At 37.0% G+C, this 14589-nt stretch overlaps 2 protein-coding genes across 3 annotated transcripts; one reads left to right on the forward strand and one right to left on the reverse strand.

Annotated features, from left to right (window-relative positions):
• Positions 1-153: 153 nt before the first annotated feature.
• gng3 (guanine nucleotide binding protein (G protein), gamma 3) lies at positions 154-3201 on the reverse strand. The gene is made up of 3 exons (XM_055180986.2): positions 3024-3201; positions 1924-2023; positions 154-1189 (listed from the first exon to the last, which is right to left on the reverse strand). The coding sequence occupies exons 2-3, from the start codon at positions 2020-2022 to the stop codon at positions 1061-1063; spliced, it is 228 nt and encodes a 75-aa protein (XP_055036961.1). The 5' UTR covers position 2023; positions 3024-3201; the 3' UTR covers positions 154-1060.
• A 1062-nt stretch (positions 3202-4263) lies between these two features.
• bscl2 (BSCL2 lipid droplet biogenesis associated, seipin) lies at positions 4264-14508 on the forward strand. Of its 2 annotated transcripts, none has more exons than XM_055180984.2 (11): positions 4264-4492; positions 4923-5429; positions 5638-5719; positions 9570-9713; positions 10804-10938; positions 11372-11469; positions 12748-12889; positions 13032-13113; positions 13202-13282; positions 13369-13434; positions 13536-14508. In XM_055180984.2, the coding sequence occupies exons 2-11, from the start codon at positions 5113-5115 to the stop codon at positions 13715-13717; spliced, it is 1329 nt and encodes a 442-aa protein (XP_055036959.2). In that variant the 5' UTR covers positions 4264-4492; positions 4923-5112; the 3' UTR covers positions 13718-14508. The 2 variants fall into 2 exon arrangements, with proteins under 2 accessions (XP_055036959.2, XP_055036958.2); XM_055180983.2 differs by having other exon boundaries at positions 4265-4492; positions 13533-14508.
• Positions 14509-14589: the final 81 nt, after the last annotated feature.

Here is a 14589-nt window from a genome sequence, read left to right on the forward strand (position 1 = left end):
TCTCCATGCGTTTCAAAAGCAAGGGGTGAGCAGTGGACTGAGCCGTTGGTTGCAATTCGCAACCACACCACTAGATGCTGCTAAAATTTACACACTGCACCTTTAAAATATTACATGTTGTAATGTTCTATCTGTCAATAAGTGGTACACGTGTGTTGTTTACATTTTTTATTAATTCCATCATTAAATGCGGTCTGCAGTATTCAATCCATCACTTAGGACCAAAAATGCATTTTGATAGATTTTTTGTTTTTCCTCCAGTTTTCCATTGATACTAACAATCCCAACTCATAGAGACTATTAAAGTTACTAAAATAAAATTAGTTTTAAAGAACTAAGAATATGTTTTGTTTAATAGACCGCTTTAGGGTAGTTATGGTATTTGTGTGTAGGCATTAGTATTACTCTCACAATGATCTAATCTTTAAAAGCTTTACCAGTTAACCAGAAATATCTACCAGCATACATAGCCATCTCAAACAAAACATAAAAAAAAAAAATCAAAATATACATACAGAGTTTGTAAATCTCCAAAGTACGTGAAGAACTCCATAACATAACTAAATGTTTTTTGAATAGAATAAAATGTGAAATATACAGACCCACACCTATTTCCTTTTGATTAATTATAAAACAGTGTGCTTGCATATGTTTGTGTCTGATCAGTTTACATCAATCTTATTTTTTTACTAAATATTTTTCATCCGCATCCCCATAATGCAGGGGTGTTCAACCCTTTTTCTGAATGCCATTGTCCTACAGGGTTTAGCTCCAACCAAACACATTTGCCAGTAATTTTCAAAACAGGTTCATGTGCTTTGGAAATAAATTCTGTAGGACGATGGCTCTCCTGAAACAGAATTGGACACCCATATCTTAAAAAGGAACAGGAGAATATCCGCTCAAACTTGATTTTATAAATATTTGTCCTTAGCACTGTCAATAAATGAAATTTAACTCTTTATGTAATCTTAACTTTTGGGTGTGTTGTGTTGTTTGATGTGCATACATAAATCATTGTCATCTAAATTAGGCTAATCCTGCTCTTCCTGTTTCCAGCTCAGAGAAGAGCACAAAATAGCTTTTTCTCCCTGAAGGGGTTTTCTGAGGTGGGCACAGGGGTGATGAGAGGGTCTTCACATGCATGGGCATCACAGTAGGCCATCAAGTCTGCTGCTGCCTTAGAAACCTGAGAATGCAGGATAGAGGATCAGTGCTCAGTCTAAATGCATTTGGCTATAGGATAGCTATTGATTTTGAAGAAGCTGAACATCATTACATAGCTGACTTAAGGCTGCTTTCTGCTTGCTTGAAATTCATTATATGGATATAGTGTCACATAAAGGAAGAAGTTCAGAACAGCTTTAAACTTTGTAACATAATATATAATTCATACTAAAGCATTCCAATATTCTTACACTTACATTTAAACCATGCAGCATTATTTATGTAATAGTCATTGTTTTATAAATGCATTATGCCACCATCACCTCTAAGAAGCTTTTATAATGTGTCTGTGTGAATGCAGCTGAATGCCACTTTTTTGCAATGTAAAGATGACCTACATTTGGAAGCAAGTCTAAATTTGCCATATGAGAATTTGTTGCATAATCCTTAACATTGCATTATATCGGCAAAATAAATATGCTTACAATTTTCTGCTGTTAGACTCTCCCCTCAAATAGCATTTGCAAAATGCAAATTTAAGCTCAATGCTTAAAGACTTTAATGCTGTTGAATGAACTTGTAGGACATGCGCTACCGGGGGATTGTAGAAGTAGGTCATAACTATTAACCTGGTTACAGATCTTTGATCACATCACATCAACATAATTTAGTCTGCTGGCTACAAGCTAATATGAGATTTATTCGCAGATTTATTGTTGATCTGAGCATGTTATATTTTTGGAGCACAGCTCTCACCTTGATTCGGCAAAAACTTGCTTCAATCTTCAGCTGTTCAACCAGCTTCCTAGCCTGCCCGACACTCATGGTGCTGTTCACAGGGGTGTCTCCTTTCATCCTGCCACAGATGTACAAACATAATGCATAAACTCATCCAATCTCAAGCATCACATACCATTCAAAAGCTCATCTAACCACAAGAGGCATCGGTTCCTTTTGCTCACTGTAAGAAGTATTAGCAGAACAATATAACAAACCAAGATGCAGCCAATCTCTACTCTTTCAGAATGATTATCCCACGTTTAATAACACGTTTCAGGGGATAAATTATGTGGCAGACAGTCCTATTTGCATTCTCAATCTCCTCCTGTCGTCCATAACTCTCATACCCTCTGCTTTACTTCCTCTCTTTCCGGTCTTGGTGTCATTTACTACTGCTTTGCTCAAAGCTGCTGTCGTCCTAGAAAACCAAAACCTCACCTTGGATTGCATGATCTGATAGCAACACATTTCATTGTCTATTGGGCTCACTGTGATTTCATTCAATTATTGGATATCAGTGTGCAAATAGTTGTAAAGCTATTCAACATCATCTAAAATAATATACCTAGCTAACATGTCCTATTTGTAGTCTTATTAAACATTGTAATGGGGTATGCCGGCCCCATTTTGCACTGTGGAATGTGCTCACAGACAATCACCACGTGCAATACATCATATTATTTGTTTTATGCAATACCACACAAAAATCAACAGTCTTGACCATTATACTATTAAACATAAACATTTTAGACACATACAGCCTAAATATAAACATGTATTTCCAACAGGCAAGAAAAACTAGGCCAGATACATAAATGAAAATCAAAGCTCCACAAACAGATGATATGTTATAATTTGGAAAAAAGCTATGTCCTCAAATATAAATGATCAATACATGAAAATGAAACAATATAATAATCATTAGCTATATATTTAAAATGATGCAAAGCAGAAAATGGAAGTAAATGGATGGGAGGCAAAAAAAGACCACAGGGGTGTATGCATCTATTTCTGTTATACTTGGCCTTTTCATTCATCCTCTAGCTTCCATTTTCTCCTTTCATTCTCTGTCTTACCCTTGTTGTATTCCTCTTGTGGTGATATCTCTCCCCCTTCTCTTCTTCTTTCCTTATTCCTTCTCTCTCAATCCGTGTTGTTGCTTTCAGTGCAGCCGGACCGCACCCTCATAGACAGTGTGGATGCTACCCAATTCTGTACAGTCCAATGCACTGCAATTCTCTTACAATGCACACCAATCTCTTGGTACATACATGAAACTCCCCTTTGCAGTGAGTGGAATGTGCCAACCGGAGGGAGGGGCTCTATTGGAATTGATTAGTTCTGTAAGGTGGCTTATACCATCTCTGCAGCATCGCGGGGGGTTATGGGGGAGGTAAGTGTATTGATGGAAAAGCACTTATTAAAAGCTCAATATTATAGTATTGAGTATTGTAAGCGTTTATGATAAGCGTTTATGGTAATAAAATATATTTATTTTGGTTTATGATTGTGCTCGCGCTCAGCTTTCACTCGTACTTCTCTGTTACTATGGGAACTGCTGCAGTCTCAGCCTCTTTGCCTCATACTGTGGCACCATTTTGACAAAGTGGTCTCTCCCAGCTTGGTTAAGATGTTATATCCCCTTCACATCTTTACATCACCCCACCCTCCCACTGCTGCATCTCTTCTCGTATTACATTCACATCTTTGCAAACCTGCCCCCTACGTTTCCAACTGAGGAATGAGAATTAAATGTTGTCTGTAATATTTGGCGAGGAATTGATAAATTAAACGGAGATTTTATACATTATGAAAGAGTAGAGTCTGGTGTTTTAATGTAATCTTTCTTTTTTTTTATAAAAAAAATTTTGTACAAAAATGTAAAATGTTAATAGTAGCCTTTTTGTATGTGTTAGATTTCTGACTAAAATATAATATATTTTCAAAAAAGGGAAATTATTTGTTTGCTCCCTGATATATAATATTGTCATTTTTAATGTGTTTGTTATGTAAAAACAAAAATGTATATAGATTCTTAATGATTTTTTTAAACATTTGATATTATTTTAATATTATTATACTTTATAACTTTATGAGTAACCCATGTATAAATAATCAAAACAACTGTTAAATCGGATATATTTATCCTATTTTAATTTGATTCTTTATTCTAAAACAATTATGCTTCTAAGTAATAACATAGATTAGAAATACAGTACTGCATAGGCAGCGTTTATTCTAAAACGCATATGAATGAACGGTTTGTACCTCCTCTCTTTCCGTACGTATGTTTGTGTAACACCAGCAGGAGCGCTATTGAGTAAACGCTGTTCTCTGATCAATAGATGCAGTGACAACCGTTCAAGTGTGTTTTGGTTTCAATATGATTTGAAGATCGTGTTCTCTAAACAGAAATGCATAAATTATGCGTCACTTAAGCGCATAACAAAAAGGAACAGATGGTGTTGGCACATTGGAGTTGTATTAATCAGTTTTTGAAGCATAAACATTTATTTGTCCATGGCGTACATGGTGATTCAGGAAGGTGAGTTGACTAATCATTCTCCAAAAACAATATTAAATTGATAAAGACCTCAGGATAAGACAAATGCGACACAGAAGACACTTAATTTTGTGTACAGTGTGTGTGCAGGAAGTGCTAAAATGACACCGCACGTTTTTGGGGAAAAGCCACTTCATTTTCATTTTATTTATTGCACTATATAATTGTTTTGCTTATGACGTGGTTATGGTGCAAATGTGTGACTCTTTTAGGATTATACCTTTATTATTATATGTGAATTTTTCTAGTGTTTTGTGTGTGTGTGTGTGTGTGTGTGTGTGTTATTAACAGTTAACTATTATAACTGCTCTGTATATTATTATAATTACTCTGTAATTATAATATAATAAACATGCTTTAGTGTTTTGTGTAAATAATGTTTAATTCTGTCCTGTTTTTCTTATTCATACAGGCCACTGTATGGTTTCCCTAACATTAACGGATGAACTGTGGAACTACAAGTTCAGCCTGTCGGAAAATCATCTTTTCAGTCACAGAGCTACGTCTGAAGAAAGCTACATTCAAAGTTTTTAAATTTTACCTTCATATTAGCCATCATGGCCTTATGTAGACTTGATTAGCTGTTGTTTGAGGTGTTTTGAATGAGTGAAGAGAGGCAGCAGAGCCCTGCAGTGGAAGGGCTGAGGGGCAAACACGGTGCAAATATTACAGGATCACCATCTGGACGTGACGGGGAACTTTTGCCAACTATGGGTGCAGCAATTGGACCGTTGCTGCTTTGGCTCCAGGACGTGGCAGCGGTGACCCTCCTAAGGGCTCGCAGGACTCTCCTAAGAGCTGCCATCCTGTTATGTGTGCTGGTACTTCTCCTCTGGATCTCCATCTTCCTATATGGAAGCTTCTACTATTCCTACATGCCAACCGTCAGTTTTGCCGCACCGGTACACTTTTACTACAGGTAGGCGCATTAGTGATGAGCGCGAGCATTCCTGTCTTGTTTTGATAATGGTGTGTTTGTGCACGACTGAGTTTCTAATTAGTTTGGTCCAGTGAGCAAATACAGATGGAGTAATTACTAGATTATTTATGGCATATGAAGCTGATAAATGAAAGCATGAAACTGCTTCTTGTTGCTTTGGGGTTGATTCTTCTCTCCTCTCTTTCAGAACCGACTGTGATCCATCAGATTCAAACCTCTGTTCTTTTCCCACGGCTAACATATCTCTGTTAAAGAACGGCAGAGACCAGGTACACATTCACAATCCTGTTTAAAGTGGTATTCAATGAGCTCAAAATGCACTTGGGAAAATGAGCCAGAAATAAATAAGTTACTTAAGGCAGTAACTTTCTTTTTGAAGTGTGCTTGAAAGAATAGTTCACTCCAAAATGAAAATTTTCATTTTACTCACCCTCTCATTTTAAAAGGCAGGTGGGTCCGTGTACAGTGCACGTGACGCAGTTTTCGTTATCAGAAGTAGGGCTGTCACGTTTATGACATTCGGCTGACGGTTAATTCTCTAATAAATTGTGCCGATTATGCCGATTAATTGTCTGTTTTATTGCTTTGAAATTAAGTTCTCATACTTTTTTTGTTTGTTCATGAAATAATTTTCACACATTTTTGTGATTATTTAAATTAAATATTTTGCAAGGTAAACATGGCAGTAAATATTAATACACATAACACATATTTCAAAGTAATTATTTAATTAATATATCTTTCAAAACATGAAGATTCTTCATAAAAAATAAACACACTAAAGTGTCTGAAAAAAATGAAAATAAAAATGCAATCAAAATAAATTGACCATACAAGAACAGGCCTTAAATAGTAGCCAATCCTACTATGGTCATATTAGTGCTTATCAAGGTTTTGCAGCATTTCTTTAAATGCATTTTTTTTCCACTGTATTGAATGGTTTTGCAATCTATTGCGGTACACTGTCAGTTAAGGAGCGCTATCAGATACTGTGTCTCGTTTATATAGGTGTTGCAGCTCCCCCTTGTGTTTTTGAGAGAGATATGCGATCATTGCGGTGATCTGAAATCATTGCGATGAGGTCAAATAATCGCGATGAGACGATTATTTAATCTTTGTGACAGCCCTAATCAGAAGAGTGCGCTGGATTTTTGAAACCCTGTGTACATTGTATGCATAGGTCGCACATCTGTGTACACATACGAGTCAAATAAACTATAATTTGCAAGGCTGTGCGTTCAACTGTGTGGGTACGCTTGCGTAGAAGTAAAAAACAGACCATACTTCGGGCTTAAAGGCGCGTAGACTGTAAAACTGTATTTACCTAGGCATAGATGAATAATAAGAGTTATGTACATGGTAATGACACAACACAAGCCTAAAACACTATTGTGTCCACATTTTTATGTAAACTTTGTGCATGAAAAAGACCACTGAAAAACAGGCCAATCTCAACATAACACAGACTGTGACGTTACAGTCGTGATGTACGCCCCAACATTACATTACACATTAAATTAATTATAATGTTGTTACAATGCTAAAAACCAAGTTTTGACTAAGTTAGCACTATATGCTAGCTAATGCTATATGTTAGCGTTTAGGAGGAAGTTTCAGTTCCATACTGAAAATACACAAACTTACCACTCAGAAACATCCATTTCCAATCTCTGTCTGAATAATTTATTATTTCTGTATCTTTGTCTGATACATGCTCAAACAAAAGGTCGGTTTACACACACACAGAGCTACTGAAAGTGCTGCTCTTTGAAACAGCCAATCAGAGCAGAGCTCAACATTATTATTCATAACCCTATTAAATAAGGTAATAATAGACAATTTAATTCTAAGGGCAAATTTAACATATTATTTCATTGCATTCTTTGGCACCTTTAAAGGTGGGGTGCATAATCTGAAAGCCAATGTTGACATTTGAAATCACCTAAACAAACACGCCCCTACCTCAAAAGAGTCTGGACCTTCTTTTGATAGACACGCCCCACACATACACAACCCAGGCAACGATTTTGGTTAGTAGACACGCCCCTTAATGCTGATTGGCTACAAGTGTGTTTTGGTACTTGACCCGACTCCCTTTTCCAAAGTGTTTTTCAAAAACCATACACCCCGCCTTTAAGGATGGTTTGAGGGTGAGTAAAATATGAGCTGATATTCATTTTGTGGTGAACTATCCCTTTAAAACACAATTCCAAAAGTGTACTGTAACTACTGATAACACACCATATGGGGTTCCTACAAATCCTACACATGCTTATTCTGGTGTTGCTACACATTCCTACTGAATGTGCTAATTATGCTAGGAATGAACACTCAGACTTTCTCATGTATATTATGTAACAAACCCAAAATTATGCATTTTGAAGAGGAAGAAACTCTAATTAGACTCTCTGACACTATAATTTATTATTGAAGAGCTCAGATGCTAAACCCTGCGTGCGACATGTTTTCTTGTAAATCAGCATTTTATATCAGACTCTTAATGGATTCTGCCAACAAATCCGTACTTCCGAGAGGCTGCGATCAAGCAGATTCAAAGCAAAACAAGTATTTGATGAACATACTTATGAACATAAGTCTCAAAATCAAATTCTGACATTTGGAGCATCAAAGTTTAATTTCACTCATTCAATTCACATTGATTTCAATCTTTTACCTTAATCAATATTAAATATATCAAGGTTATATTCTCACATAATGTTCTTTACATTATGTAGGATGATTTTATGTAGAAAACAGTAAATCACAAAAATGACTTCAGATGGGTTTTCAAAGAGGGTTATATATAATACGTGCCTGCCGAGAGCATTCAGTTTATGGGCCCTATTTTAACGATCTAAGCGCATTGTCTAAAGCGCACAGCGCAACGTCTAAATGGGCGTGTCCGAATCCACTTTTGCTAATTTAACGACGGGAAAAATCGTTTTTGCGCCGAGCGCATGGTCGAAAAGGGTAGGTCCTATGGTAATGGGAGTATTTTGGGCGTAACGTGCAGTAAACCAATGAGAGTCACAGCTCTCATTCCCTTTAAAAGCAAGTTGCGGACTTTGTAAACTGAAAAACTAAACGGAGGTAGAAGATCCCCAGTTTAAGATTAATGTTAAATAATTGTGTTGTTTTTCCCTTATATTTAAATTGTTATTTTTTTATTAAAACCTTTAAAACCCGTTTTCTTTTACTCATGGAAGTAAAAAGCAGGCTTGTAATTGCTTTAAATGTATGGCTATCCAATATCATCAAAAAATAATTTACAAGTATGTAAGATAAGGTTTTTACTCTAAAAATACTTTATTTGTAACAAACAGGAGATAAAGAAACGGCTCTCCTCACGTTTCAGCACTTTGGACAGCGGTTTTTTTAGCAAAGAGTTTTTTTAAGCATTACTTACAAATGTTTCTCATCTCGCCATATCCACAGGTACATCATATACAATAAATCCGTGAGGTATCATTAAAAAAAAACATTTAAAAACAGACGCATTTGTTTAAAGCAAAGCATTTATTTACTTATCAGGCTGCAGGTGAAGCAGCTCTTTGCGCCTTCTAACGTCTCATAATCAGTCCTCATTTATAAATATGTCCAAGAGACTCAATAATAATCTCTTAAATTCAATCCTTTAATCTTTCATATTTAAAAGCATTTTTGTGCTGCTGCGCATTTATGTACTTTGTGATAAGCAAACCCGCGTTGTCCTCCCGTTTATAGGCGCATTTTACTAATGCGCTCTTTAAATAACATAAAACATATTGCGCCATTGACTTTAGACTTTAGAGCAGGTTTTTGTTGGTCAATGGCGTAGTCTATTTTAGTTGCCTTAAAATAGCAACGCGCCAACAATGCGCCTGAACACACCTCGTTTTTCAGACCAGAACGCCCATGGGCGCAAAAGGGGGCGCAAATGCATTTGCTATTTAAACAACGCGGCGCTAAACGTGAAAATTAGGGTGGAAACTAGCGAAAGACACTTGCGTCGCGCATTGCGCTGCATTGCGCCGGGTGTAAGATAGAGCCCTATATCAGCGTTTAGTGGCTTTTGCTCCTCAATTGTTGGCCTAGTAAAAATTGATTTTCTATCATGCTTTGCTTCTCTCTTTGTGATAGGTGATGATGTCTGATCAAGCCTTTAGGATCTCTCTAGAGCTAGAAATGCCCGAATCACCTGTTAATGAACAACTTGGGATGTTCATGGTCAAAATGACCTGTTATACCAGAGATTGGACAGTAATCACCTCTGTGGTCCGCTCAGTGAGTGTTGTTTATTCTGTACCGTATGAACCATTTATATTGTTGCTTTGTTTTAGTGGGAAAAAAAAACTTGCACATGCATCAAATTTTCTTTAGATTTGATGTGACAGATTTGGAGTACCTTAAAGGACAGGTTCGGTGTTTTGCACTTGGAGCCCTGTTTTCAGATTGTTTGTGATGAGGTGGAGCGGTTTTGACTGAAGTTTCGGCATATGCAGCTGCCCCGAGAGTTTTTCGGGTGTTTGTTCTATCACCTCTCACCTCTACAATGGGTGTAAAGGTGCACTGGAACAATCCTTCCTAAAATGCATTAAAGTTTCGTTTACAAAGACGTGAAACTCACCGAGTGGTCGGGGGTGTTCACTGATGTGCTCACACAGAATCGCTGCAAAATACGCATTCCAACAGGTTTTATCGTAGTTTTTGTCCAACTCCATTGACTTGTATTAGATGTGTTGTGAGGTACGGTATTACTCCGCGCCAGGAACTTTGTTTGTATTCTTGCAATTGTCAAAGGTGGATTATCGGCACCAACTGGGCTGGAGTGTCTATTATTTAAGCTCTCAGCGGAAGAATGTACGGGTGTGAGGCGTTTGGAAAAATAGCTCCACAAGTTTACAACGAATGCTAAAACACCTGTTGGAACGCATCTTTTGCAGCGATTTTTGTGTGAGCATATCAGTGAACACCCCTGACCACTCGGTGTGTTTCACGTCTTTGTAAACGAAAGTTTAATGCATTTAAGGAAGGATTGTTCCAGTGCTCCTATACACCCATTGTAGAGGTGGGAGGTGAAACCACAAACACCTGAAAATTCTCAGGGCAACCGCATATGTCGAAATTTCAGTCAAAACCGTTCTATTTCATCATAAACAATTCTGTAAAATACCGAACTTGTCCTTTAAAGGTGTGGTCTTCGACACACCTAACAAGGCTCTGGTACACTGGAATGTGTTGTCTTCCTTCAGTTCATTATAAACTATGATGCTTTTCATACAGGCTATTTTATAAACAGCCTTTAAAATCATAACTGCATTTAATAATGTTCATTAACCTTATTAGCACTTATTTATTTATTCTTCCACACTAGACGATTCTGCACTACCGTTCGAATCTGCTGCAGACCATGAGCACGCTGTTCTTCTCCCCTCTTTTGCTCACAGGCATGTCAGAGCAAAAACAGCTCATTGAGGTGGAGCTCTTTCCAGACTTCAAATCGAACACAGTGAGTTATCTGTAAAATATATACCAAGAATGACCACATGGTATTGTGTCATTTGAGTTAAAAGCCCTGAAATTTTTAGTTTAAAGTCACAAAGTGAACATTTAATCTTGTCGGTTATGCAAATACTACATTAACGTTTATGCATTTGGCAGACGTTTTATCCAAATACCCTTTTATTATACAGAAATGGAAATGTTATGGGTCGGGCTTGTAACCTTCCCGGGCACTGTAGGGATAGCTGCCCACTACTTCGTGTGTGTATGTGTAAATGAGTTGCAGTGCTTGTATTCACTACTCACTGGGATGGGTTTAATATAGAGGTCACATTTCGAGTTTGCGTTGCATACTTGACAAACATGTCATACTTTCACTACATAAAATGTGCAGGCTATATACCACATAAAACATGCATAATACAAATATGTCTCAACAGTACCAGCCTGCCATTGGTGCAATGATTGAGATTCAGTCCCGCAGGGTCCAGATTTACTCTGCCCAGCTCAGAATCCATGCATACTTCACTGGCATAAGGTAGGCTTTTTACCGGTGTCTGGTTTTAGTTGTTTATTTAAGTGCAGCCTTTATGGCACGTATTAAAATGTTTATTGTGCGTTAGAATTGTGTAAAGCTAATAAGTTATATAAGCAAATATTGATACAGGAGAATAATTGTACTTTATTACAAGGCTTGATTAAATGCTTGATTCTGATTGGCCGGTCGCGACATTTGCAGATTTGTTATTCTCAGATAACAACCGCACAAAACTAATAATAGATGTTAACCCGGATGCTGCAAATCATTTTGATGGGTACAGGTTTGATATTACACAAAAATTAAATATAAACATGCATTTTATTAACATATAGGATATTATATTTACAAATGATTCAACCAAATTGTGTGTTTGTGACATTTGAAAATCTTGTCTTATCTTAAAGAGCACATATTGTCCTATTCATGTTTTTAAATTTCCTTTGGTCTGAAAGTGTGTATTAGTACATGTTAACGACATGCAAAATGTACAAACCCCAAAGTAAACGATGACGCGAGTTATCGTCTCCAACGTAAATCTCTTTTTTCTTGGACTACAACAAACACACGGATTGTAGGCAACAATTTACTTCCTGTGATTGGTGATGTAGACAAGACCGACATTATCATAATTCCTCCCGCTTAGGACTCACAACCTCAAAGTTAACTCCTGTTAGCAACCGAATCTTTCAAATATGGTAAGGAACGTCACATTTCCTGCTGACGTCAGAGGTATTCAGACCAATCACAACGTACAGATTAGTTGGCCAATCAGGGACACAGAGCTTTTCAAATCTGTGCGTTTCAGGAAGAAAGTAAAATCTGGAGCTACAAAAATGTACAGCATGTGGAAAATAATGTGTTTTTTTCAACCATAAACCACTTTAACACATTGTATTATACCAAATACACAAAACAACGTTGTTTTTTAGCAATGAAATAGGTGCACTTTAAAACCCCAAATCGCGTTTTTATCACGTTTTTTCCTCGTGGTAGGTCTGCATTTGTTAAAAATGAGCTACTATTTTAAATCAGTATTTAATATACTGTACTTTTGAGGTAAATAGCCATGTTATAAGCGGGATAATGCACAGGCAGCCTGAAATAAGCCCCTTTAGTGTGATACAAGACCCTCTGCCTATGCATTATCCCATACTTAATTTATGTTAATCTGCATATTGTCATTAATTTGAATAAATTGACAGTCCTAATGTTTATTCACATTCAGAATAGACTTTTTCCATGATCATCCTTTAACTTCCTCTTCTATCTCAACAGATACCTCCTACATAATTTCCCTGTGGCATCAGCAATCGTTGGAGTGGCCAACAACTTCACTATCCTCTGTGTACTTGTGCTCTTTGGTTACCTGCAGTTTATTTGGGGAGGTCTTTATCCCCCAGACCAGGTCAGAGTGAGGGTAAGATCATCCATCTCTCCATCTGTCAAATCCTTGTCACATGTTCATAATCTTAAGTGTAGTATTTTTAAATGATGAAGTTTGAAGTTATTGAGTCATGGTGATAAGAAGGCTACTACTTATTTGTCATTTTTGCTTGTAGGTAATGATGGGAGACTCTACACGTCTTCAGCAGAGAAGGGAAGAGGCGCGTAAACGCCTGCACTCATCCTCCAGCACTCCCAGTAAGAACGTTGTTCAGCTATACACACACATCATCACATAAACCGGACACATTAGTCGCTAAAACAGTGTCCTTTGTATGTCCTCCAGACATTATGTATGAGAGAGACAGCAGTCACACGGCTGACCCACCACAGCAAGCCGAACAAGCTGGAAGCATTCGGAAGAAAGGTTAAAAAGAATTACATTTATGCATTTGGAAGATTTATCCACAGCAAATGCAGTGTATTCACATGCATACATGTGTGTTTGTATAGGTGAGCTGAACACTCCTAGTGTGATTGGTACAGATGATTTGAATCACTTGCAAAATGATGAATCTGGTAAAAATATCCCTTCCTGATTAAAAAATAGACGGAAATATAACAATGCAATTTTCAGTGGTTAATATTGCAAACATTTTTCCTTCTGAACTTTTCAGCAGATGAGAGTCCTATTTTCCTCAATGCTCCTCATATTTTAGAGACCAGTATAAGTGAGGAAGACCCAGATGAAGCGCAGAGGGCAGCAGGAGTGGCAAATGAGACTCAAGAAGAAGAGACAGCCGAGACACAATCCTCAGACACCTGCCTTAAGCAAAGGACTGGGCCCTGGATGAGGTTGTGAGAAACCAAGTTCTAAAGTGATCACATACGCACATGCATTCTGTTACAATAGAGCGCCTCATACCACTTATAGCTAACACATTCACTGCCTGAAGTGACTGCAATATTTTTGAAACATTCCTGTTGCAATGCAGCATGTATTACCATATGAACCGGTGCACAAAGTTACATTTGGAAACCAGTTTACCTCATGGAGCTGATGTAAAGCTCAAAAGTCGAATTTCCTGTTTTGCTGCTGTTGTGCACTTCTGTACTTCAAAGTTCTTGCCTGGAGTACAGCTGAATTCATTTGTTTCACTTTTGTCTGAGTTTACTTAAACGCAGGATTGTTTTTACAGAATTCAATGCTTTATTGTGTCTATGGTTGTGCCATAATATCAGTTCTGCGTGAAGTAGGTGTGTAAAATGTGTTTTGTGTTGCTCTTCATTCCTTAGTGTTATGATGCCTTGTCAAGAATTAATAACAATTTTATTTGCATTGATTAATGCAGAATTAAACACCGAAATGTTGTATTTCAGGGAATTCTGTTACATTTTATCATAAACATGTTAAAGACATTCAAATGTTGTCAGTTTGAGAAAAAATAAGTTTGTTAAAATAGCTGGAAAATGTATAGTATAATTAAATTCAAATATTTATGCAATTAAATTATATATTACGGAATGTACATACTTGTCCCATTACCAAAGTTCACTATTATGCATGTTCTCAAACTCCATATTATACTATATTTTAGTTAAATTTTGCAGGGTTTTTCTTGTTTAACTAATAAATTGTACGTGAAGACCTTGCTTGGCCATGATTTTGTGTCATTACAGCATGTACTCAATGCCGCAGTGTAACACGAGGCGGCGATATTTACGTAATTACGG

This window comes from Misgurnus anguillicaudatus, chromosome 9 (assembly GCF_027580225.2).
Source record: "Misgurnus anguillicaudatus chromosome 9, ASM2758022v2, whole genome shotgun sequence".
In the NCBI taxonomy this organism is placed as follows: domain Eukaryota; kingdom Metazoa; phylum Chordata; class Actinopteri; order Cypriniformes; family Cobitidae; genus Misgurnus; species Misgurnus anguillicaudatus.